The following is a 22,974-nucleotide window of genomic DNA, read 5'->3' as shown; positions in this document are numbered from 1 at the left end:
CCCACCCCCCATAAAAAAGAAAGAAAAAAAAAACTAAATTGGGGTATTTAATATCACAAAAGCCTAAATCCATTTCCTTTTGCCCCTTAAATATCCTCAATGACTTCTCCCAATTTATTACATGATTCTCTATATAAAGCTTATAGATATTCTGCCTTATTAGGCCCACTCAGAGTGACCTTCCTAACATACCATGTCTTCTAATAAACATCAATGAAATCAATCAGAGCTGAAACTACTTTGGAAAATCCAAAATCCGATAGGTCCGGCAGGAATCAGAAATACATGCAAAGAAATAAACAACCAGCCATGAATATGTCATTGGCACTTGGCACATAGACATCCACTGATGAAAATGTTTACAAACACCAGAAAAACAACCAACATATAAATAATCAGGGCAGGTGATGTGTTCCCTAATCTACAGTTAATCTAAAAATAAATAGCTAGAGGATTTCACAAACCTCTCCAATACGACCCATTGCCTGTGAGTCAGAAGATATAATGCTAATAGCTCCCATATCATGCAAAATGTCTTCTGCAGCAATTGTTTCTGCCCTTATCCTAGATTCAGCAAATGCCACATCTTCTGGAATGTTCTTATCCAGGTGATGACAGATCATCTGCATAATTTTGGATCAGTAACTGAAGTAGATAAAAATAAATCAATATAATACTGATACTTCTTTTTCTTTTCCTCCATACCAACATGTCAAGGTGCTCATCTACAGTATTATAAGTATAGGGTCGTGTCGGGTTTGTTGAGGAGGGCAAGACATTTCTTTCACCACAAACTCTGATGATATCTGGAGCATGACCACCCCCTGCACCTTCACTGTTCAACAAGATATTGGATTTCGACACTTCAAAATTAAACAGGATTGAAGACAGAACAACATTGACAAACTATATTAGACTACAAAAGTTCAACATTTGTCTTTAAAAAGGTAACAGATATTGATGCAGAGCTAAGGACTCGCGTAGAAAGAAAGGCCAGCCATTTAGCCACGGTTATGGACCTGGGCCAGCGTTAGGCCAGCACACATGGACCTTGTTTTGGTTGTTATTTTGTTTATAGAAGTTGCTGATGTGGACCCTTCCATGGACAACTTGGAGTAGAGCTGGCTACAATCTTCCATAGTCGCTATTTTATTTGGTTTCCATTTTGTTTCAGTTGCTATTCTTGTAGAAAACTCTTTGTTATAGTAATAGCAACTAAGAGTCCTTTGCATTAGCAAGTTTCTATTTTGGATCTTCATCTAAAAGATCCTAACTAAATTGGCGCGTAACACCCCCCCCAATGCATAAGAGGTTAATATTTTTGAATTTGTTTGGTTGCTTGTTATAAATAAAGAGAAAGGCATGTTCATGCTGCACACGATTCTGATGATCGAAATTCTGTCTTCTCTTGAGACTCTTCTGCTGTGGTGACTCAGTTGCAGAACCTAGGTGGGCTGGTGATGAAGCTAACCACAGTCCACAGGCATGGTGGTGAATCCAAGTCATATGCTCCCTAGCTTCTCTTTCTTCTACTTAGCTTTTTTCCATCCTTCTCCAACCATTATAACTCCTTGTTTCAGGAACTTCAAGGGCTTGCGTGGTGGTTATTTGAGATACTCAAAACTCAGGATTGAGGATTAGTTTCTACACTTATTCTCCGTCTTCTTATTGTTATTATTTCAGTACATACTCACCTTCTTCTGCCTAGAATTGATCTCAGTTGCAGCAGCCTGCTACAAGTCCCATCAGGTGCCAGACTTCAGTCCCTCTTCCTAGATTATCCAACCATCGGATGGACCCCATCTTTTGAAGGATTCTTCAACCCTGGTTAGGCCTCCAACCAGGATCTGGAGCTCATATGACCCCAGATCTGAAATTATCTCAGTGTCTGCGGATATTTCCATTGGATCAAATCCATCTTGAGAGTACATAAGCAGCAGCACATATTTACTATTCGACTTGATTTCCAGCTACATCCAAGTGCTGGTTATAAAGTTATTTGATTCTTTAGTTTCTGACAGTTGCTGCTATTTTCCCTATCACTGCGAATCTGTCCAGTGTCTTGTTCAAAAATCTTCTTACAGATTAGTGGTCTGCATTAAATATCTACAACCAAGATTCAAGAAGAAAGAACAAAATCTTATATGTCTACAAAAGAAAATTTTAATAGTTATGTTCTCCAAAACATCTTTCTGAAAATCTATCTATTTTCTTGAGTGTTCACAAATATATATATATATATATATATATTTTTTTTTTTGGCCTAACCTTTAACTGGAAAAATGAGGTACCACAAGATTCTATCCTTAATAAATAAATAAAATTTTCAATCAGATTTTATAAGAGGCAAGAGTCAAATTTAACAGTGATTTCAATTTGTTCAGACATTGAGGTTCAGCAAGGGAGAGGGTGGTAGACTTTGGACCAAATTTTAGGCTTTGTAGCAGCATACCACATTCATTTGATTTGAGATCATAAAGTTCCTCACTGATTGGCCAAATAAATTAGGAAACAGAGAAAAATAAAATGGACGAAAACTGAACTGAAGAGCACTGAGCTGCAAAGAGGACTGCCATCAGTCTTGGGAAGAAAATGCAAAAGAATAATGTTAACAAGTGACATGACAAAGCTTCTACCATCACCAAATAAATGGATTCAAACCAGCCTCAATTATTCTTTTAGAAAATTCCCAGCCAAAAACAAATTGATCTGAAAGTAAGAATAGTCTAATAAATGAGTTGTTTGTCACCAGGAAACCTCAAAGATTGAGCTAATTGATTGAATGATGCAGATCACTTTCAATTTAATGTTCCTACCAAATAATCTCAGTTCCAGATGGTGGCAGAATGATTTTTTGGGGTAAAAGTACAAGCTAAATTAACACTGAACTTAAGTGAGCTATAATAGCTGTGTATTGATTTCAGTGGAAGTCAAATCCCAAACTGAGACTTGAGTGTATTGATCCCTGATACAAAATAAGGGCAACATAAAGACTTCATCATGCAATGATATTAAGTCTATAACTATATCTTATTATTCCCTTCAAAGGAGAAGCAAATAAATGTTTAAAAATATGTGCCAGACAAAAAATGAAAGTAATTTGTCCCTGGGAGAGGAAGAACCTAGGTCGGACAGACCTTGCTCACATCTTTGAACTGTATAAACTATAGAAAGTGCAAGTCAAACCCAAGGTTGATTGCTAAATCATATTTGAAGAAAACAAGCACATCTTTACCTGTGATAAGTATGGATTGTTCTATTTTTAAATGCCGCAATTGTGTGCTCCACACATCCAGATTCATTCAAGGTGTCAGTATGGATATTAACCTGTCACAAATGAATAGAGAATCAATGGGGAAGATCAAACTGACTACTTGAGTAAAAAAGTAGAGATCAAAAGAAAGACAATACTTGGATGTCATATTGTTCCGCAACGCTCAAACAGTTGTCTATTGTGGCAGGGGTAGTTCCCCAATCCTCATGTAGCTTCAGACCCATTGCTCCAGCCCTGATTATTTCATGTAACCCAGTTGGCTTGGAACTGTTACCCTAAACAAACAGAACTAAATTCACAACAGAAGAACAGAAATAGAAATGCAGCAAGTAATGCAAAGTGGATGCTGCTCAAAGACTAGCAAGGTGAAAATGAAAAATAGCGAAAGTAGAATGATGGAGATATTCAGCACATTTTTTGACATCAACCCTGCACCTTATCGCTTACTTTTCTAATATCACCTCCCAAGTTATGCATGCAAAGGGGCCATAACCATCTTAGCATCATTACAATTATTGATTGTCTACAAAGTGACATAACGAAACCCTTCTGTATCACCTAATAACTCAACTACTAATACTATGGTTATTGTGGTTCACAAGCAACCCAATAATGAAAGAGTAGGATTTAACACCCCTAGTGACACCCAAAGAAAAGTTCAATGCTAAAAATTGAAGGAATTGAAGCAGTAACAACAACAATAACATAAAATTATTGATATCAAAGAAATAAGAAATTAAGGATTAAAGGGAAAAAAATACACACCTTCCCGGTGAAGCCAAAGTTCAGAGGCATATCATCAGTTGACTGAAGCATTAATTTCATTTGAGATGGTGCAGGTGTACATGTAGTCGCACGTGTCCCATCAGCAGGTCCCGTGCCACCTCCTATTAATGTCGTGATACCTTTACAAATTATAAAACTCAATTACTAAACTGACCAATTTTTTGAGCTTCAGATAAGACCACCTGAACTCTAACAAAATACTCGTTAGAAGCAGTGGGCAGGCATACCAGGAAAACAATTTCACCATTTATATTTAACACCCCCCTTAGATGCTCTGTTATTCTTCATGGTGATCCACTCCAGAAAAGTAGATAAACATACAAGTTGAAATCACCGCATCATGAAGAAATGGCAAATTTCAATCGAATAGAGGAAAATAGGTAATGACCAGGGGCTGTTTGGTAGCATTTTCCTAAATGTTTCATTTTTTTTCATGTTTTTTTCCTGTGACATATATATTTTTTTTCAATTTTAAAAAACAGAAAGCATTTTAAGAAAATGTCAGCATAAACATCATAGATTCCCTCTCGGCCAAGAAACCTTCTTCTCTTCCTTTTAATTTGAGGAGCAAGCTTCAAAAGGACCGAACTCAAGAGAAGGTCCTACCATTCAATGGATGAGATCTGTAACATTTGATACCGTCTTCATTATAGAAATCCCCTTCAACAAATAAAGCATTTTTTTTTCTTGTGATACTAATTCTATATTTGCCCTTATCTCTTACCATCCTTCTGATTTTTCTAAGAAGATATCTGTATCAAAAGTTGCAGCTTATACACTTTTTCTGGCATACCTTCTACTGATTAGTCAGAGACTTTATTGACACTCAGAAAGAGGCACTGCATACTGTACAATGCCAAGGAAATCTATACAGAATGGAACAAACTAACAGTTAGTTCACAATAAAAGGAAGCTAGGATTAATTTTCCGCATATCTGTGAATGTGTTAACTTTTCTTAGATAGTAGATTTTTCATTTTGTTTATATAAGTTTGTTCAAGTAAATCCTTATAGTGTGAAGTCATCCTGTCAACCTTCAATCAGCCCAAATTGACTCCCCCATGTGAACTCTAACCAGGTTGACTTGTTTCTTTTTTTTTCTTCTCAAATGCAATCTCAGTCTAAGCAGGTTGACTTGAAGGCTGGATTTCAATATATTGGTTCAAATTCGATAACTTGTAAATATAGCAGAATTGGACAAGCTTAAGGTTCATGGGGCCTTAAAATATCAATCATATGGGCATATTCTACTCAACGGTTAAAATAACCTATGCTCTGCATGCAAAAAGTACAACATACTATGCATTGCAACCGAGCAGCGATAGAATGACAGCACAAAACATACTCTAGACACAGGATGTGCATGAAGCAAGATTAAAATTGTGAGCCTCACAAGTCTAATCTTTCTTGCCCTTCGATTGTGGTTCCAAGTCTTCACTCAGAACTGGTACCTATGCCTGAACTTTGACAAGAATTCCAGTATTGACAGGGATAGGGTCCACCTTCCCCTCTCCCCTAAAAAAATGGATAAAAAAAGGAGCCTCTGGACCCAGTCCTAATAACTACACTTTGGCCTTCTTCCAGTAACTTCCATTCTTTGCTTATGGACATCATGCAACTTATGTATGAACTCTCCTGTCAAATCTATCAATAGCTTTACCACATCCTTTATAATCTTAACCTAGCATGATGTGACATGTTCCACTTGTCAAAGGGCAGATGCCTAAGCCATACAAGCATGACTTTACAGGAACTAAATGAAGGAGATATATGTGACATATTCATATGAATAAGAAAAAAAAACCATAAGTTGTGAGGGGGAAAAAAAATAGAATACATATTTTCAAGGGCAACACAGGACAACCGACTCACATTAAATATTTTGACATACGCTTGGTGCAATTGTATCAAGATTCTCAAACTTGTGGCATCAGCCTGAAGTGTCACATTTTTTTCCTAGCATAAACCCTCAAAAATATTTTTTAAAACATATATGTGCATGTCCTCAACTTCAAGTGGGATTCAGAAGGCTAAATGTAGCCCAACATTTTTTCACACATAGTGCATGGAACAATCATTCTTCGAACAGCCTCCTGTCCTTGACACTTCTCTCAATATTGAGAAAGTTAAGGGCAAGTTTCAAGATCTCGGTTTCGCCACACATCTCGCCAAAAAAAAAAAAAAAGAGATCTCGGGGAGATCTTGTATTTTTTTGGCATTCGTCTCACTGGTTGATCTCAGTGGGTACAGTGGGTATACATGGTCTCTGTAACCCCCTGAAACTATGTATTTATCCTATTTTAGTCATTCTAAACACAATGGAAACATCAGTTTTTTTTTTTAAATCAAACTCAAAACGGTACTTTGACATTGTACCCTATGTAAGTAGCCGGCAAGTCTTCGAACCCTTCATCTAGTATGATATATTCATCAATCCACCTTCCTTAATCAACATTTTGACACAACATAACTATTAGAATATAAAAGCCATAATTTCTAAATACTATTGCTGATTGATGAGTCACATACATTGAAAATTTGTAATGCCATAAGATAAGCGACAATTAATATAACAAGCAACAACATAACTGCATAAAATACATAACATATATATATTGATATAGTAAACAACTAGACATTTAGACTCCATCCTAGAGACCAAGACTCTTAGTATTGAAATGAGTGTTGGGCCATATCATCATAGCTTCCATATTGTTGATGCTGATTTCAAATTATGTTTTGCTCTGATTGGAGCACAAAGGCTGGCCATGTCATAGTATGACGAAAGTAATACTCAAAGTCTGCCACATCAGCTCTATAAACATCATCACCAACAAATTGTAGATACCCAATCATTGGATAGATATCTCTAAAACTAAATGAGTTGGAACAAGATCCATAGCTGTTGGTTGGTGCTTGACAGACAGGAACCGGCATGTATGGCTGGGGCTCTGCAGCCCCAAAGTTGCTATCCACAAAACCTGACCCAATCTGAGAGTAAGATTGAACCTCATTCTCAGTGGCAGAGGGGAAAGAGCTGGCCTGTGGGTGTCCAAATTGGCCAAATTGACTATAATGACTATAGTCTGAACCAGTTGTCCCTGTGCCATATATAGCTGAGGGTGCATGCAACGGCTCCCCAAGAATACCACTCTCCATGCTTAAGCCTCCTAGAATGTTAGTCAAGCTCCTAACAAAGATGTCCAAGGAGTCCACGTTATATTGCTCCTCTCCACCAGCTATGAATCGATGACATGAGCCTCTTTTAGGGTGTGGGGGAACGTACACCATGGTCCATGCCCTGTGTGGCATGAGTGAACTGAGTCTCTCCTATGAACCGCATTGGCTCTTGCTCTAGTTCAGTGTAATGGTACCTCTCGCGCATCTCCATCACCATCACCATCATCATCATCATCCCCATTGCCATCCCCATCACCATCATCATGACCATCACCATCACCACCACCATCATCCCCATCACCACCACCATCATCATCATCATCACTGGATCTCTAAGAAAAAACACCAAACCCACAGCTTTATGGTGTTTTTCTCACAAAAAATAGCTCCAAGAGGCGAAACCAGAGAGATTTCCCACCTTTTGGGTCGAAACCATGCTTTATATGCATGGGTTGGACCAAAAATGAACTGAAACTGGACCAAAACCAGATATGGGTCGAGATCTCGAAATCTCGGTCGAGATATGGCCCATTTTTCACCTCGCCTCTGCTGCCAACTCGCCTTTTCCAAAAAACGAGATCTCAGCGTCACCGAGATCCTGAACCATGATTAAGGGCTATCACAATACGTGAGAAAGAACATTTATCAATCCTCAGTTCAATACGAATATGGTATTTTACAACAAATCTCTTACACTAACAAAATTGTAATCCTCACTTCAGGAAATCCGGACTACAGATTCAATGTTGCAAATCAATTTTCTAGACTTGTCATGTGCAAAGCGTGGATTAACAACTAAATAATTAACGAAAGGCACCGAGGCGCCCCTCAAGAAGGCACTTTTCTTGCAAAGTGATCCAGACAAAATGAACTTCCACCAGTTACTGTTAATCTAGGGTACTTTACATCATACATAGGAATCTCACCACTGGATATTGCTTCATATGCCAGTTGAGGGCATATAAAGTGGACATGACAATCTATGGCCCCTGCTGTTACAAACATTCCTTCTCCAGCAATAACTTCAGTGTTGACCTGAAATAATACATGAAAAGGAAAAAATTAATTTTGATGGGTACCCACATCCACACTAGATCAATTTCGCAGTAAGAGGGAACTCACCCCAACTACCATGCCAACTGAAACACTATCCATGACATCTGGGTTACCTGCCTTACCAATACCAACGATTAATCCATGTTTGATACCAATATCTGCTTTATATATTCCTGTATAGTCAATTATCACAGCATTTGTGATGACAGTGTCCAGGCAATCAGATGGTGGATATCCAGAAGCCTGCCCCATCCCATCCCGTAGGACTTTTCCACCTCCAAATACACATTCATCACCATAAACAGCAAAGTCCCTTTCAATTTCTGCAAGCAAATCAGTGTCACCAAGCCTAATTTTGTCACCCGTAGTAGGTCCGTACATGTTAGCATAGGCCTCACGCGAAACTAGCACTGCGAAAGCAGGATCTACTCCAACGACACCTTCACTACAGAATTAGAGCTCTGGGATCAGGCATTGCCCATTTTATTTCTTCGTCTGTCCCAGATTATGCATATTAAAGAATCTAACTATTTGTAAACATGACAAGGAACCATGACAGAAGTTCTGCATAAGTGTTGGCAACATCCAAAAAGTTCAAACCTGGCATTTGCTTCTTCTCTATGCCCAAAGCCTCCAGCACTTACAGCATCCATCACCTTTGAAATCTGGGAAATGTCAACAGGACCATCGACAATGGCATTCCCACCAGTGATCACTTTTTTACCTCCAATGCTTACAAGTGCGACCATTTTTTCATCCCCTGGCTGGCAAAGTAAAACCATCATCATTAACCTAAAGATTCAATCATGAAAACAGACAGATGATAAATCAAGCGAAAGCCCTGGGTTGCATTGGCAGCATTTTTACAGATTAATATAGCAAAATCAAATAAAGGATCAAATCATATCTATAATAAGGTAATAAAACAACTTCCTCATCAATTCCAAAGCAATTTAAAAAAAAAAAAAAAATCCAATAAAACCAGCTGAGTTTTCAACAGCAGAGAGAGATGATTATACATGTTAATTTGGGCAAACTACAACAGAGAACATTTCTACACTTCAGGGAACACATCAAATTAGCAACAACACCCCACTATCACATTTAGGAACACAGGATAAAACTTGCAGTACATACTGAAAACAAATCACCCAGAATGATACCAACCTCAAATCGAGTAGCTGTCCCAGCGGGTATGTTCAGCCGCATACCATATGCTCTCTCTCTATCAAACACCAAATAGGGGTTCACCTCAATGAAGTGATAATGGCTTCCAATCTAAAAGCAGAAAGGCAAATAGAAAAATTTGTAAATCTATTTTTTAAAAAGACAATTCCTTAGATAACTGCAGTACTACAACAGAACTAATGAATCTATAAGAAAATAGAAAAGTAACTGGTTTTCCTTTTGAAGTAACTCCTAAATATCGAGACATAAAATACAGCACGAAAGAAAAATACTTGATCAATAAGATTTTCAATCATGTAATATAAATCCTGCATCCAAAATGTTCAAAGCCATGTCCAAAAAATTCGAACGAAAAGTAAAAAAAAATAGCGAAATATTTTAATCTCCCAAGGGGTTGAAACAAAATGAATACAAAATTTCAGCAAACAAAGGGCAAAACGAAACGTGGGAATTTTTTTCTGCTAGGAAACATTTTTTAAAGAAATAAAGAACGGGTAGAAAATGGCATTTCTCATTGCATTCTACTCTCATACACTGAAATACCATCAACAATTAGCATTTGAAGAATATTTAAAATAAATAAAGACAAATTTCCACCAGATTTCTCTTATTTTTCTGGGTTTTGTGAATAAAAAATAATAATTGGAAAAAGAACTATTTATTTTACAAATACGGTGGCAATTAACTATTCAAGAAGGATATCATGAACCAAAATATTGGTGTTGAGATCACCCCCCCCCTTTTATGATAAAATTAATGAGAAAGCATCCATAGAAGCATCATTGTCCATTTCACGGGGAGCAAGCTTGTCATTTTGCCCCCTGGCATGTGTCTGGGCGCAGGGGCTACACTCCCCCCCCCCCCAAATAGAAAACATTTTCCCAAAATTAATACATTGTGTTATTACATGTTATAACACGATTTTAATATCATTTTATGAACATGATATGTGATAACCCTTTATGTTTGTGTAGGAAAAGAATAATGGTTAACAGACTCAAAACCTATGCGATACACTGTTTTCTTAGGTTTTGAGACCATTCCCAGTTAGGATGGTTTTCTTATGTTGCTACTAATTCCTCGATATATATTTATGCTTAAATAAGCATCACCAGAAGTTTCATTGAAAATTTCAAAGGATTTCTCACATTTCCCCATATTTCAAGCTCATTCTCAATTCATACATTTCAACAAAATATTTCAGTTTTGATCATGTGGTAAATGGGCTGTTCTGTCGAAATTTGGAACATTGCTTAAAACACACAACCATTTAAGCAAAACAGGAGAAAGCTAATTTCAGCAGAATGAGTAAAAGTTGCCAACAATATCATCTCATCCTCAAGAACGAATTGAGATTTCAGCAAATTTTCTTACGCAGTACAGAAATTCACATCTAGTTTAGGAAAATGCAAGTTTTATTTTGCTAACGCAGAAATTTCAAGATGAGGAAATGAGAAGGCAGAAAGAAAACTAAATCTTCCGAAGGCAAGCATCTCTCAAGTACAAAGAAGTGCAAAGCTGCTTCAAATGAGGCAGAAAAAAAAAAAAAAAAAAAAGATAATACAAAATAACAGCCAACAACTCTCCCATCCCACAAAATAAATAAATACATAAATAATAAAGAGGAGAAATAAGAATGAACGACTTAACTAAACATACCTGAATAGGCCTATCAGCGACATTAACAACACTAAGGTTCACAGCTTTCCTTCCAGTATTAATTGTGATAGTTCCAAATCCAAAAGCTATTTCACCAGGAATTCTATAATTTTCTGGCAATGAAAACTTGTCTAGTGAAGGAACTGCAGAATTGAACTTCTTTTCATCAGTATCTATAAGAAAATTTTCACTTACGCTTCAATTTTAACTCAACGGATTCTTAAAAAGATGTCCCTAACCCCTTTGAAAGAAAGTCAAATCATCGTTACTGACTTTGACAAATAATCAAGTAAAACTCCTCAAATAACCAAGTTCATAACAAAAGGCACAATTTAGAGACAAAGCAAATGCTAAGAGAGCTTCCAATTGTTGAGAGAATCTTTAGTAACCAACAGTCCCCATGACTCATTAGGACAAACTCAAGTTCCATCTAATCCAACTGGCAATTTCTTCCACAATTGTCCAAAATTCATAGCAGGAATCTAGGATCCATATCATTTGTTGGCAAGAAATATTTTCTTCTTAAGTAAGTATGCAGAATACTGGATGCAACCAATAACAGATCAAGGCTGCAGAGCAGAATGTCTACTGATTGAAATATCATTCAAGCAGTTTGAACTTTGAAGTAAACGATAATTGTTATTTTTCACAAGCTTCTGCATCTGAGTGCATTAGCAGGTACTTTCCTGAAGAGAAGTGTTGGTGCAGGTGCCCCAACATGCCCCAACCACAATGGAGAAGGAAAAGTATGCAGGGCCATCAAAACATCTGCTCCTTTTAGTATTTCCCCATCTAGGCTCACAAACCAAATAACTGTCTTATCCTGAAACACTAAACGAACAGTTTGATGTTTCTTAAATGTCTAACCGAGATTGTGTCAAACTAGATCAATCAAATTTGGGACCTAATATCTTTTGGGGTCCAGCATGGATTTGGGAGTCTACAGACATTTGGTGCAATCTTAGGATATTTAAGTCCATTTTATTTCTGGTCCTGGGGGGATTTTCTTTTAGTTTGCTTTATTTTTTCTTTCTTTTCCCTTTTGAAGCGCTTTGGTCTTTGTACATCTGGTTGCATTTTGTTTCTTTTCTCATATGAATTTATAAAGTGATACTTACAAAAAAAAAAAAATAAATAAGAAGGGCTCAAACTAGAGACAATTTAACTTATGATGCAACCACAAAGAACACAATAGAAAGCTGAATGAGATATCTCATATTGTTGTAGTGAGGGACAATGAACCGGAGGTAATCTACTATTTACATTGGCATGAAAGCATGGCATGCATCCATAAGGCCAAAACTTCCTAGGATGCACTGCAAAGAATCGAGGCAGCTCCCAAGTAGACACCCAACCCCCAAACCCTCCCCCTGGCATTATGAAATTATACAACTCTCATAAAAGATACACAACAATTTAACCTTCCAAAAGAAGCAACCCAATGTTGTTGAAATAGAGTCTGCTCTGACACACACACACACACACACAAAAGGAAGAAAGAACTAGCTGCATAGCGTTTTTTTATTTTAATACTAGTGATAATATACGATAAATTATCAACTTTGATCAATTTTAAAAATCAGTACACTTTTAATGCGCCATTTGCAACAGAGAGCTCATCCAAAGTCAACATAATACCTAATGAGATACAAACATACCATGGTAAATCCTAGACTAAGGCAACTAACTAGCTAATGCTATAAACGACTCAACTTAATATTATCCAGGGGAAAATATTTCTGGCAACCAGCCAGCTAATGCTATAAACAACTCATATTTATAATATCCAGGGGAAAATATTTCTTAACTGAAGCACCGAAAAATTTGGAGCAGGAAAAATAACCAACCCAAGAGTCTACGCATGGTTATAAACAATAACCTGCCAGAGTTTCTTAAAATGTTCATGCTTATCAGAGAATTACAATGTCTATTATATATAGCTAACAATCCCTGAGAAAACATTTTTTAACACCAATAGCAAAAGATTTGCCCAGGGAAATAACAATCCAAGCCTAGAGTCCATGCATAAATATACACTTCTTGTTTCTTGAAATGCTATTGTTATCAAAAGAATTAAAAAATATATATTTTAAAGCTAACAAACACCTAAAATCGAAGCACAGGCATACTATCTATCCAGCGGCCACTCTTTACCTGGAAGGAAAGAACCATGTAAAGCTAGCTCCAAATTTCCATCCTCATTAGCAATAGGATCGTGGATGGTGATTAACTTTGTCCCATCCAGAAAAGTCCCCTCAACCTAATGAAGAAACAGAAGCTGAGTTTCAAGAATGTATGGTTTAGAGACATAATATGAGTGTCACATAGATGTTATATATCAGTAAGTACTAAGACAATAACATCATGTTCTTCTTTCCAACCATTCAAAGAAAATCAAACTAGAGTGGAATGATAAATAGAAAACAGTTTGAAACTTGCCAAACCAAAACAAGATATAGAGAATTCAATACCCACAACCCCGGAAAAAAATAAAATAAAATAAAATAACACATTCAATCAACATAAAGTATCCCAAAAAAGAAAAAAAGTAGACACATTCAATCAACATAAAGTTTATGGGACGTGATTGCCGGAGAACAGGAAATGGAAGAGTTGTAGATCAGTTAACAAGAGATCTCCATACATACTGTAATTACAGCTCGCTTACACAAATTACCAAGCTACGTAAGAATAATTTTGAATCTGTTTTAACAGCACTTATTAGTTATCTAGGAAGGTTTCAACTTTTATTGGATAAATAAGTATTCAATATTAATTGCAGTATTTATGGAGTCTATTACCTGGACAGTGTCCAAAAGATGTGGAACAGCTGGAAGAACTTGCCTCCTGGTGAGAAAGAAGACAATGTTTTCAACCTCTATAACCAAATGTCTGAATTCAAAGTTAATGTTCATAAAATTACAAGTTCACAGCAAGAAAGATCATACTAAAGAACAATAAATATGGTTCTGTCATTAACAAGTGAATTTCACAATCTCATTTGCATATGAATTGTGGTGGCCATGTACAAAGAGTCAAAGACTAAACATCCTAACATCTACCTACTATTATGGTCATATAGTATAAACGAATATATTATGGATCTAACGGCGTAGATTACCAAACTGATCAAACAATAGCAGAACTGCTGAAACTGCAGCAGCCGATGGGTATATTGAAGAAAAAGAAAACGGCCTCACTGTTCTATCGGTATTACATCATTATACTCCAATAACCCCACTTCATAATGACATAAATTACCTCTACTAATCATTACTAACCAAGGCCAAATGAGAATTTTACTAATGAAAACTAAAGAAGAAAAACACTTAAGAATAGGCTATTGGCTAGGTTTCTTGATATGATCAGGACTTATCCTCCCATGATCTGTTACGGTGATACTGTGGGCCTAGCTGGTCCCCTCTGGGTGACAGTCTGGAGAGAGAAATTGAGCTAAGCCCCCTGAAAACTGGAGCTGACAGAACCCCTGTTCTGGCCATCTAATGCTCTGTTTTCCAGCAGTCTGGACAGACCTGCTACATCATCCTAAAACAAGTTCAAAAATTTTAAATGGTTCCATCATGGAGAGAGACAGGTCAGGTGTTTTTGACATTTGTATAAGACAATCCACATAAGCTAGAATCCAAGAGGTGAAAAAAATACACATTCAATTAAAAAAAAAAAGGGTGGACGCAATGCATGTGGCTCCCGCCACGGCAGGGTTTGGGGAGGGATAATGTACGCAGCCTGACCATGCTTCGCATAGAGGCTGTTCACATTTCAAACTTGTGACTGCTAGGTCACAATGGAGCAACCTTACCATTGTGCAAAGGTCCGCCCCAACTAAACCACCTTAACCCCCTCCCCAGCTACGCACTTCTTTTCCTTAACCCCTACCATTTGGGCCAACCCCAACAGCCCCAAACCATGGCCCAACCTTCTATTGACCCCCTTCCTTAGCCCATTCGGTCCATCAACCCTCCCCCCACCCCCCCGCACAGGATCCAGCATCGTGGATCCCATTGGCGATCCTCCCGACCTATCTATCATCACCCCATCGGGGTCCTCTCCTTCACCTGCCATTGTCTCAAGTACTGGTCCATGCTTGGCCCCAAATTCTGCCCATGGGTTGGTCCCCCCATGCCCCAAATCAGCACCCATCTCCCTCCCATGGTCCCCCTTCATGTTTACCACCTGCATGGCATTAGCTCCCCTCCTTACCCCAAGAAGCAGCTCTACAGGGACTATTTCGCATGGCTCTGATACCATGTGACAAAACCTCAACAACCAGATTCAATAAAGAAGAAGAAGAGACCCAAGGGAGAGAGAGAGAGAGAAGAGAAGAGAACCCAATATGCCACAAGAAGATTCAGTGATTCCTATCGTGGTCTTCCTCTTTTATATATAAGCCAGAAAATAGACTCTTCGTAGGTTTCCTACTAAAAGTACACATCTAATTACAAGGAAAAATTGAATAATAGAACAACTCCTAATACTAAGACTCAACATAGACCACAATATGGACATTCCTCACTCCCCCTATTGTGATCAATACACACCTAAAAAACAGAGTACCGCAGGACAATACCCCTGTGGTACACAGCAGTAACATTTCCCTAACTAACCCTGTGGTAATACTCAACATGATAATACATAAATACTAATCTCAACAGTGGAAATATCTCCATCACATAGGCCAAACTGCACAATTTCAATCAATAACGTGTTCACTTTACAAATACCTGGAAAATCCAGAAGTAGAAATTTTTATTTTTTCCAGTCACAAAGTATAACATTACTATTGAATGATCCTTTCGTTTTACGTCTCTCGTTTTTCACCAATAAATGAGACATAGATAGTCATGCAAATATAGAAATTACAATACCTCATATGATTATCATAAAAATATCAGAGGTTAAATTCACATCTCACCTTCCTAAAAGTTGTTTCCCAATGTCCATCAGGTTTGCAACAGTCTTATCACCATCACGGACAAACTCCAAAACCTATAAATAACAGCAAAATACAAAACAGGAATTAATTTTTTTTCCTAAATTAAGAGCCACGGATAAGCTCTTTGTTATAGTGAAGCAACATTCTTTGTTTATGAGTTTGCTAATAAGCCTTGTTCCCTGATGAATGAAGAAGATTATTGACATAAGAATCATAGAAAAGGAACCAGCAACTCATATAATACCATCAACCATGACTTATCTATAAAATCATCAAATAAGGCTGTGAACTTTCAATATGACGTTAGTTTACTGATTTAAATAAAGAAACTGTAGCTCATATGCCCATATGGATAGCAATCCTTATAAGCTGAAATATGAATTAGATTCTGACTACATCAATAAGATTGTAAAGATTCCCTTACTATTTGAGAGAGAATCCCTACCACTGGTACAACTACAAAAGTGCCAACCAAAAAAAAAAAAAAAAACCCTCTATTTAGTGCAAATATCAAAAACCCTATTTAATTCAAACATGAAAAACATTACTGGAAACAAGTACCTGAGTCGCGATCAGTGCAACTGCTTCAGTGTAATTAAGCCGCTTGCCTCGAGCCAGATGCTTTTGTGCAAGAAATCCAGCATTGTGGAGAGTTAATTTCTCGACCTCTCTTGGAGTTAATTTCATTTTTCTGATTTATCTCTGAAGCAGCAAGACTGTCCCAATTTCAGTCTGAAATCTGAATCGATGTGAAGAGTCAGAAAAGTGAGCTAAAATAGCTTGGCAAACAACACATATTCATAAGCAGGGTGGTGAAAAAGAGAAGGGGGAAGGAAGGGTAGAGAGAGAGCAAAAAACACATCTCAAGTTGTAATGAATAGAGGAGTGAAAAAGAAGATTGGCAAGGAAGAACTTAAGCAAAAAACATATGGATTATCAGGGTGTTAGTGGCCACTCACCAAGTCACCAGTGAAATCGTTTTGATGAGTAACTAGAACTTCCGATCCCTCCGACCCTTTCTGATCTAAACTAAACCCAAGAGATAGAAGCCAAAATACTCATGGAATCCTGTTCATTTCAAAACCAGATGAGATCATTTCCTGGTTTTCTATTGCATCTGTATCTGCCGAACACTTGAGCTTTGCTCTTTTTTTCTTCCTCCTCCTTCCGCTTCCTCTTCTACGTAATATAATAAACTCATACAGCTCTGATTCTCTGAATGACAGAATACAATCAAACAACTTATCGTCAAGATCGCTGCGTATTATAACTAAATTCCTTTTGGAAAACTCACCAAGAATCTGGATAATATACTCCAGTTCTAGTGCTCATCACCGTGTTAAAATCTGCTTTTCAAACATGGAAACCCACTAATGATGAACGGCTCATTAGCTCATAGTATAATAGTCTATGCCCGAAACACAACCCTTCTCTCTTCGTGAAATTACACTCATCCCCTTCATAGTCTTAAAGGTTCAGAAGAAACTTAAAAAGACGTTTTTAACCCCATCTTCAAACATAAATGCACCCAAACCCTATTTAAACCCATCTTCAAAATTACACCATTAGAAGTTTAGAACATGCAAGCACCGACTCCTCCGACGGCAACATTCAAGTTCTGCAACTCCTACACCGGCAATCTGCAAGGAAAGGTATGTGAAACCCTTTCCTCTCACCGTCGAACAAATGAATTAATTCATGATTTTCTTCTACATTTGGTCGTCCTTGTAACTCTAGATTGCCGATACAGAGGTGTGGCAGCCTTGTGTGACAATGCTTCACAGTGGCCATGAATCGATTGGAACGATATACTGAAATAGAACGTCAGTGTCTGGGGTGTTTCCGAAGGCATTTCCTGAATCTGAAGCAAGAGAACTGGGCTCTCCTGCTGCATCTACGGTGGAACTGATTATTGGTTCCGAACAACGCCGAGGTAAAACCCTAAACCTCGAATCCAATGGAAGGGAAACCCTAAGCCTAATACTTCACGAAGGAGAATAGAAGCAGTTGTAAATAAAAGGGAGGGTAAGACGAGGAGGCACTCAACGGTGCTATCCAAGACCGGCTTGGGCTAATACCGTATCCGGGAGCTTGCTCCGAAACAACATCGCCCGATGGAAATGAAGACGATAGATAGTAAAGAAAGGAAAGTGAAACTGGGGGTTCGATATAAAATGGTAAAATTGTCACTTCATCATGCCTTAAGGGTAATTTTATCAATTAACACTCTAAGGACATCATCATTTGATAGTACTCAACGAAAGGAGTGGGCTCTTTTGTATTTGTTTATAGACAGTAAGGGGGTTCGAGTAATTTCCCAAATCTGGAGTGGATGTTGAGTTTCAAGAATAATGCAGTGGAGTTCTGAGTAATTTGTCCTATATTTTTTCGGTAATCCCTAATCACGTGCACATGGGTCAATGAAAGGGACAAATAGCATAAATAGGGTTGGGATTTTTTCAATTTCATGGGGTGGAGCGTCATTTTGTCTCCCTCTGGAAGTCTTGATACATACAGAGGTCACATGATGAGATGCTGAGGGAGTATTTATTTTCTCATATTTTTCTTGCCTTTTTTTTTCTGTTAGAATCTTTTTATTTATCCTTACAAAATAAATATGAGAGCATGATTTAAGGATTCAACTTGGGAAGAATCAAGTGGATCGGGTTAGTATCGTTCAAGGTTAATCCCAATAGCTCATATTGATGGATTGGTATGAATGTTAAAGAAACACATTTTTTTAAGGGTAATTTACAGCGTCATCTCCTAAATAATATCATTATTAGAGAGACACCTCCTGTATAATATCAAATTATACTCAGACCTCTTGTCGTTACTGATGTTAGTTATTATATTTTTTTTAAATACTAAAATGCCCTTGCTAAAAGGTCAAGCACGTAATAATAAATCCCCAACCACAAAGGAAAAAACCCATCCCCAAATCGATAACCCCAAAACCACCGGCGCATCCTATGCCACTGTTTTTTAACAACGCAACGCCATCTTCACCGACAGGCCTGAACCGACTATGAACTGATCCATTAGTTCCCTCTCCACAGCACCAAATCTGGTCGGTATCTCTTCGGTGACTCCTAACTGAGTATTCATAGTTCTCCGTGGAGTTGCGAGTGAGTGAGCAGCTTGGGTTGTGAGAGAACGGGAGAGTAAGAATAGGAGAGCGAAGCAGCCGTGAAGTCGTCAGAGCTCGCATTTCGTGTATAGACAGTATAGTTGTTCGATGGAGCCAATGACTGAGTGCTTCTGGATGGTTTGGGAGGAGCAGGAGGATCTGCATTCAGTGAAGATGTGAGCGACATGGACACATATGGAAGTGCAAAAGAGAGATTCAGTCTCCACCTTCACCTTCTTCTCCCTCTTCTCTCTTTCGATTTCTTTGTTGAGCTCTCGCTTTGTTCCTACTTCTGTAGCCCTAACCCCATTTAGTTGTAGAATTCTTGCTCTACCAATCTATCCTCTTCGTTCGGATTCTCCGAAATCACTTCCTTCCCATTGTTATACCTGTCCTTGTCCAACGCTCTTAATAGACTCTTCCCTTAAATATTTTTTTCTTGGAAACCCATTTTGGAATTATCGCAGAGATAGCTCAGGGTAAGCTCCTGTGATCCCAGATTCCCAATTCTTTTGAACGGAACCAATCAATACCCAACTCTGATTCGTGCAGACAATCGCCGCTACCCTTTTCAAAATAGCCAATTTTCCCATCTGGGCTCTCTCGATTTTGCACGAAAACATGTTTTCTGAGCTTATTTGTTGTAGAGCCTTCAGTTGCGTGAACAAAACCATTCGAGAGATCGGTATCCGAAAACATGGTTGGTTAGAGCGAGTCACAAGTAGCTCTCTCCTACCCCAAAAGAACAGAGAGAGAGAGAGAGAGAGAGCGACAGAATTTGTTGGAGTAGGTTCCCCTTTCGTCCAGTTCTTCTACTACTGTTTCAACTTCAAAAATAGATCCTGTTTCATTTTGAGCTAATCTTTTCTCACCTCTCCATTGCATCTTTTCTCACCTCTCCATTGCTTGCCTACAAGAGAAGACTGCAACGGGTGAAGGTGGGTGGATGTATGGGTGATGAGAAAACATGTGTTTTAGTCAATGGGGTAAAATAGTCATTTTAATTTCTCACTTAACTGTGACTGACGATAGGGGGTCTGAGTATAATTTGGTGAAATAGAGGGGGTGTTCCTATAATACTAGCATTCTCCAGGGGGTGGCGTTATAAATTACCCTTTTTTTTAAATGAAACCCAAGGGTAATTGTGTCTGATTTAGATCGAAATAGGCCAATCTTGATATAGATTTCAATATCTTAAACCATGTATGAGACTTGAGAGTGTACCAATGAGTTGTAACAAATACATATGAGATGAAAGACAAGACAAATTATGCTAGATTTCCTGGACCCGGATCGTCTCCAACGACTAACGCTCCAACGAGCGTCTAACTATTCGGATCCAAGGGTTGGGATGGCTTGGTCATACATTGATGAATACAATAATGTGTGAAATCTTAGGGATATAAGTGTACATTTTGCCCCACTTTGGATAGTACTATTTTTATTTTTCTTGTTTTTTTTAGTTTCCAAGTCTACAAGAGAAAGTGCTTAAAGTGAATCAAGAACCAGTCCAAAGGTGGGACCCATTCATTGGTACCACATTCTCTCTGCTACAAAATCCTGAATATTATTTTCTTTCCTTGCCACCTCACAAGATCTTGAAGATGCTATGCAGAGATTCCTTTCTGATTTAATCAAGATTGCAAGATATTGGTGAATATTGTAAGGAAATAATATAATTTGTTAATTTTGGAAACAGATTCTCTCTTTCCTCACACAATATTTCAGAGAATGAGGATTTTTACCAAGATTTAATTTAATTTAATTTTCTTTCTTTTCTTAAAGAAGACTTGTAGAAGGAAGGAGGCAAGAAAAAAACCCTATAAAAGCCCCTTCCTCCCCCCTCCTATTTTATTATTCCCCTTAGTTTATTTTCTAGTTTATGCTTAGTTTTCTTCTCTCTCTCCCTCTCTCACTCTTTAGTTTTATAGTTCTTCTCTATTTTTGCTTTAATCACTTTTGTAATAGTTTTTTATGTCAATTAATGCAAGCACTCTTTTATTCTTATTCAATCTTTTTTGTTTATAATTTATGCAATTGAGTTGTAATTTTTAAAGTTATAGTTCTAGGCTTAGATCTAGGTGATAAGATCACGAGCCGTGGACCATCTTTTTTTTTGTCAAGTTCAATTTTTTTTTTTTTTTTTTTTAAGATTTGTTTTCTTTAGTACTAGAAATTTCAGATTTAGTTTATTCCAGATCTGGTTTTTAGTACTGGTAGTATCTCAAATCACCCAAGCTTTCAAGTTCAAGTAAGTAGGCTCCCTCAGTAGTCTTCTCTCCCCCCCTCTCATTCCCTCTTCTGACTACCCTTTCTTTCTTAATTTAGGATTTTAATTTCAGTCGTTACATTATTGCTATCCCTTTCCCCCAAGGTTCATGGCTAGTGTATGTGTTGGTTTTGCCCCTCCTAGCCATAGAACTATCAATTTATTGCTTTTATTTTAATTGTCTCCCTTTCCCTAAAGCCAAGTAGAGTAACCCTTGTAAGAGTGACTCTCTGGTCAAGTAGAGAAGCTCATATTATGATGCATCCCTCGGGCTAAGTAGAGAAACCTACTTGTGAGTCTCTCTCTAGCTTTCTCCCATTTCTTTTACTTTATTTTTATTTCAACATTTTTTTCCCTTATTATTATTTTTTTTTTAAATTGCGTGGGTTGTTTATTTTCAGTTATTTATTTATTTAATTTTAATTGCATGACTTGCGTCTTTAAATTCTTAGATGACGAATGGTTAGGACATTATTTTAGATACATATGTTTAGGACGGTAATTAGAATTAGATCACAACGATTAATCAGTTTACTTTCACATTATTAAAAGAAAAAAAAAAAAAAAAAATGACTGCTCTCCATGTGTTCGACCCGTAGCTACACTGATCCGTACGCTTGCGGTTACATTTTAAATCCCTACACTTGGGGATGTGCACCCAAACAATCCTAGCCCTTGGATGGATCGTTGCTCGCTCGTTGGTGTTGGAGATGATCTTTTCCCAAATTTCCCTACCATGACGCCTCAAAATCTTTCCCCCAAAATTTAATTGGTAGAGGGCATTGAAAATTGAAAATTGAAAATATTGTCATTGTCAATTCCAATAGGCTAAAAGGTCACAGACAATTAATTTGGTAGAACGGTTTTTCATGAATAGCCATCGATTTAACCATGTTCGATCTAGATCGTTGAAAAGATTTCCTTTTGTTTTAACTATGACCGATGGTAACGGTGACAACGGGGTCATCTTCTTCGAAAACTCGAAAACAAATCCCAACTCCTCCTCCAAAGTCCAAACACTATCCCGATTCTCAATTCATCCTCGTTGCTACTCGAGCATCATCCATTGGGTTTCTGCTAGTTTATAGATTTGCTCTAGAGCAAAACACAAGAGGGTTAAAAACATTTGCTTGTTACCTTCTCAATCACTTACTAGTTATTACCATCTCCTCTTTATTTGCTATAAAGACTCAAATTCTTCAATAAGTTACAAAGAGTCACCCATCAAGAGAAACAAAGAGAGGAAGATGGGGAATTTTGTGGGCAATTAAGAACCACCACCGCCCATGGTTTTGGTTCCATGACTTTCGCCTCTATTAATTTGATTTCCCCTTTTAGCAGGCACGCTCCAAGTGAGCATCACAGAGTTTCAACCTCTATTAATTTGATTTCCCCTTTCAGCAGGCACGTTCCAAGTGAGCATCACAGAGTTTCAACGTTTTTGCTATTTTTTCACTTTCTTTTTATTTGTTTCTTTAT

General features: G+C 37.7%; 1 protein-coding gene and 1 long non-coding RNA gene across 2 annotated transcripts in view; one reads left to right on the top strand and one right to left on the bottom strand.

Annotated features, from left to right (window-relative positions):
* The window catches only part of LOC122094171 (urease), a 21,825-nt gene extending 4,147 nt beyond the window's left edge, over window positions 1–17,678 (bottom strand). The window contains exons 1-15 of the mRNA XM_042664891.1: window positions 17,056–17,678; window positions 16,658–16,835; window positions 16,076–16,149; window positions 13,944–13,989; window positions 13,297–13,402; window positions 11,143–11,285; window positions 9,463–9,573; window positions 8,896–9,059; window positions 8,362–8,740; window positions 8,166–8,274; window positions 4,040–4,179; window positions 3,412–3,549; window positions 3,236–3,327; window positions 706–835; window positions 465–623 (exon numbers count right to left, since the gene is read on the bottom strand). Coding sequence (XP_042520825.1) covers window positions 465–623; window positions 706–835; window positions 3,236–3,327; window positions 3,412–3,549; window positions 4,040–4,179; window positions 8,166–8,274; window positions 8,362–8,740; window positions 8,896–9,059; window positions 9,463–9,573; window positions 11,143–11,285; window positions 13,297–13,402; window positions 13,944–13,989; window positions 16,076–16,149; window positions 16,658–16,783 — 1,917 coding nt within the window. The 5' untranslated portion in view covers window positions 16,784–16,835; window positions 17,056–17,678. The remainder of the gene's footprint in view (window positions 1–464; window positions 624–705; window positions 836–3,235; window positions 3,328–3,411; window positions 3,550–4,039; window positions 4,180–8,165; window positions 8,275–8,361; window positions 8,741–8,895; window positions 9,060–9,462; window positions 9,574–11,142; window positions 11,286–13,296; window positions 13,403–13,943; window positions 13,990–16,075; window positions 16,150–16,657; window positions 16,836–17,055) is intronic.
* LOC122094207 lies at window positions 17,635–18,477 on the top strand. Its single transcript, XR_006144687.1, has 2 exons — window positions 17,635–17,748; window positions 17,847–18,477. It is a non-coding gene; the product is annotated as an uncharacterized LOC122094207 (long non-coding RNA).
* The last annotated feature ends 4,497 nt before the right edge of the window (window positions 18,478–22,974 follow it).

Source organism: Macadamia integrifolia, chromosome 2 (assembly GCF_013358625.1).
Source record: "Macadamia integrifolia cultivar HAES 741 chromosome 2, SCU_Mint_v3, whole genome shotgun sequence".
In the NCBI taxonomy this organism is placed as follows: Eukaryota; Viridiplantae; Streptophyta; class Magnoliopsida; order Proteales; family Proteaceae; genus Macadamia; species Macadamia integrifolia.
This window is presented reverse-complemented; position numbering and strand designations above follow the sequence as displayed.